The sequence below is a fragment of the Oryzias melastigma genome, linkage group LG14 (genome assembly GCF_002922805.2).
Source record: "Oryzias melastigma strain HK-1 linkage group LG14, ASM292280v2, whole genome shotgun sequence".
Lineage (NCBI taxonomy): Eukaryota > Metazoa > Chordata > Actinopteri > Beloniformes > Adrianichthyidae > Oryzias > Oryzias melastigma.
In genome coordinates this window covers 23656587-23660491 of record NC_050525.1, presented here as the reverse complement: position 1 = coordinate 23660491, position 3905 = coordinate 23656587, and the positions used below count along the sequence as shown (strand labels likewise).

The 3905-nt window shown below is 35.6% G+C and overlaps 1 protein-coding gene across 1 annotated transcript in view; it reads right to left on the bottom strand.

The window, feature by feature from the left end:
• Window positions 1–636: 636 nt before the first annotated feature.
• LOC112142754 (pterin-4-alpha-carbinolamine dehydratase 2) overlaps window positions 637–3905 on the bottom strand; it is a 15624-nt gene continuing 12355 nt past the window's right edge. Inside the window, exon 4 of the mRNA XM_024266317.2 lies at window positions 637–1819. Coding sequence (XP_024122085.1) covers window positions 1724–1819 — 96 coding nt within the window. The 3' untranslated portion in view covers window positions 637–1723. The remainder of the gene's footprint in view (window positions 1820–3905) is intronic.

The window sequence follows — 3905 nt, the reverse complement described above, 5'->3', positions numbered from 1 at the left end:
GCTGGAATTGTTTGCAGATTTACTTACTTGGAACAACTGTGTTGTGCAATTGACCATAAGTGTAATAATCCCTAAACTTCTCCACATCTTTGCTCCTCCATACTGTGTGTCAGACCTCTCTATTATTTAACCTCATCTGAAACCTTTTATCCTGCCTTTGTTAACAGCTTTTATGTGGGTTTAGATGCAATTATAGCAACAGACCAAAACTATTAAATTTTAATAAAAACTTTTAAAGACAAAATAACAGCCATGTTGGATCTCAGCCTCAGTATAAGATGAATTAGCTCAGTTTGGAGTTGCACTGAATAGTCCAGATACTAAAAAATCTAGATGCAAACAAGAATAAACAAATGTCACGACTCTGATTAAAACATATTTTATAAATATATTTAAAATAATAAAACACCCATTAAAGTTAATTAAATCTTCAAACCTTTTTAATCAGGGAAAGATGATGTTGCCATGGTGATAGTAACTTCTTGATTGACATCCTAACAGTATTTGAGGGTTTTAAGTAACCATGAGTAAACCTTACATTGTTTAATAAACTTATTCTTAACTTGTTATCACATTTACTTTATAAAACTTTCATTAAGATTTAATATAAAAACCCACAAAACAGCAAAAACAGAATAAATTCACACTTTTATTTATTGTTAATGATTACATGTTCAAAAAAATTATAATAATTTAGCAAAGAATTTAGTTGAGTCTCACATTTTGCAAGAAAACAATAAAATAAAATGTTAAAAATGTGTTGTTCCAAAACATTTGGGCCATGATGAGATACAAAATATAAATATTTGTTAAAGTTTTAGGTGGATTACATACACGTCTAAAACATGCTGTAGGGACTGTTGTGGTTTTTAGCTGCTCTGCTGGAACGCTCAGTTTTCACAGGGGAGGGGCGGGACACTGAGCTGCAGCGTAGGAGAACTTGGATGAAGCAAACTGAAGAAGTCCATCAATGACAGACTTCTGCTAAGAGGAGTAAATTCATGTTTGGGAGGGGCCTCGCCATAATTTAACGGAGATGCAGATGCATGACCTGAAAGGCTCTTCCGAGACATTCCACCAACGAAATGAGAGAATTTCGAGGAGAAATTCCTCAAGTCTCATAAAACACAAAAGTAAGAGATTTTTCTTTCCTCGTGTAATGACCAACAACCACCCCAAGGGACTGTCTGCGGATGGTTTGGGGTGTTAGACGCTCAAACGGCACAAATCTCCGAGCTCAAAGAAAAGCTGTTCTTCGACTGAAGTCGCGGTGATTGAACAGCAAACTTTCATTTGATGATCTTTTCTAAAAGCAGAAAACATGGGAGCTCCATCTGACTCATCCATGACCAAACTGTAAATCAAATAAATCCCTTTCCTACCGACTTTGACCTCCTTCAGTCTGTGGAGCCTAAACAAGAACATGTGGCTCGGGGGAGGACTGCTACAAGCATTCTGCAGATCACTGGCAGGTACAGGAGACCAAACAGCAACTGCTTTCATTCGCAGGGTGGAAACTTAGAAAAAAACTCAAAACGAAGTGAAAGACACTATTTTTCTAACTATATCAAAAACTGAAAATAGTACAAGTAAAGTAAAAACTACTTTTGAAAGATTTATTTTTATTTTTAAAGACGATCAGATGCAGATTGTGGATTTTATATAGAAAAATCTGAATACAAAAGCAGAAAAACTACAAACATCTTGAATACTAAAACTTAGTTCACAGGGAAACAGCTACTTTATCAATGAACTTGGCCAGTTTGATGTCCCGTTTGGAGAGTCCTCCACAGTCGTGTGTCGTCAATGTAATCTGGACCTGTGGAAACATTTGAGCTTTTATTACTTTAAAGGACTTTTCTACACTGAATTTTATGGGGGAAATAATCATTTTTGAGTAAGGTAAGGCACGTTTATTTGTATGGTACATTTCATGTAAAGACCATTCAAAGTGCTTTACATAAAACATTAAAAGAAGCAATCAAAAGAAATATTAAAGGTGTGATCATTAAAATAAAACAAAAAAGAACAGAATTTAAAACAAGCATAGATAAACAGTGCAGGTGTTAACTTTTGAATACATACTAGTCATGTTTTGCAAGAAAAACACAAAGAAATACATATTTTTAAATGTATGATAGTAGAATTTTTGTTTTTAAAACAAACTATTCTATTCAAAAAGTTTTTTTGGTTCAATTTTATATATTTTCAAAAACTGATGTGAGAAAGGTGGAGTGAAATAAAAAATTAACACAAGTCTTGAAGAACTACTTTGATAAAAAAAATCGTGTTTTGGGTGTTTTTTAACTCATGATGGAGGACAAATATAAAGAAAATTAAGATTAAAGTTAATGCATAAAACTAAGTAACTCCAAAAGGTTCACATATTATGTTCCAGGCAGCTGTAAGTTTAAACCAGCTGAATAGAAACTCTGATGACCCAGCATTCTAGCAGCGTTTAAACGCATCATTTATACATCTTGAGTCTCACATCAGATTTGTGTGTAAATGTGGTTTTGTGTGCATTAGTCAATTTGTGTGTACTTTTTAAAGATTTGTATGTGTAGTTTGTTTCAAGCTGTTGTAATTTTAAGTTGTCTGTGTGAAAATTGTACCTTTTTTGGTATTTTATCATTTTTGTACATGTGAATACACAATTGCAAGTACACAAAGCTACACACAAAATGTATTATATGAGTTATAAATCAACTATTACACATGAGACTACAGTATACTCTTGCAATAAAAAACAGTCATAGTGATAATTAAGGGTAAAAAGAGGATCAGAGTGGATTTTCAAAGCTCATCATGTGAAAACCAGACACAAACTCACCACTAAATTTTAGAAGTGTTCCTACAGGTTTTACTATCTCTAAACATCAGAAGTAGAGATTGTTTTTTCAAAATAAAAGTAATCAGAACAAGTCAAAATGGGTTTTACAAAGAGTGCTATTTCTGTAGAGTTAAAAAAAAGCTGCTAATAAGCTGTAAGGAGCAGAAGACAAAAACGTTGCAGTGCTTTCACTCCAAAAAAATACCCTGAAAATCGTCAGTTTAGAGGTGATATGCAGGAGTCCTTTAATAAATGCAGACCATGTGTTAAACTTTAAACGGAAATGGTGGTTAAGCAAGAATTTCCCCTTTAATTCTAATATTTTGAGGAATTAGGTTGACGTGACTTATATTCACTCGTCTCCACAGCCCTGCTTTGCATGCCCCCCCCCCCTTGGGATTCAGTTTTCCAAATAAAAATAAGGTCAATCAGAGGTTTCTGCTTGTGTGCTCACAGTTTTCACTTTATTTTTTGCTTTGTTGTTGCTACCTGATGAGCTGCCTTCATGGTGGGGGCTAGTTGTGTGGTTTTCTAGACACGACTCCTTTGGCAAGTCTTTGACACACTCTGCCATGTTGTTGTTGTTACATAAAACCACAATTTCTCCCACAAAAAAACACAAACTCTGTCATTTTGAAGCCAGTCATAAACACGGACCTGTACTGTCCTGTTATTCTGCTTTAATTGTCTGGAGTTTCTTGGGCTCCACCCAGCGACGTTGGAGTGACACTCCAGTCGACCAATGAGGTTCGTTCTGGTCCAGGAAAACAGATGTTGCAAACGTACATTTTAGAAGCGACCGCCAATAGAAGAAGATTTCAGAGAATATTAGCAGCTCAGTAAACGGCATATATTTGGTTGATGGTGAACTTTGCGCCGTGTGTGTGTAGGGAGGGGGTGTCAGCCGCAGCGCTGTGGAGACCTGCAGCTCTGTTCTACAGCCACTTTAATAAAGAGTGGATTAGGAGCAGCATTCCTCTTATAGCACCCCGGTCCACCACACAGTAACTCAGTGGCTAGAAGCTAAAGCCCAGAGATTTTCACGGACTTGCTTTGTCATATCAACCACTTT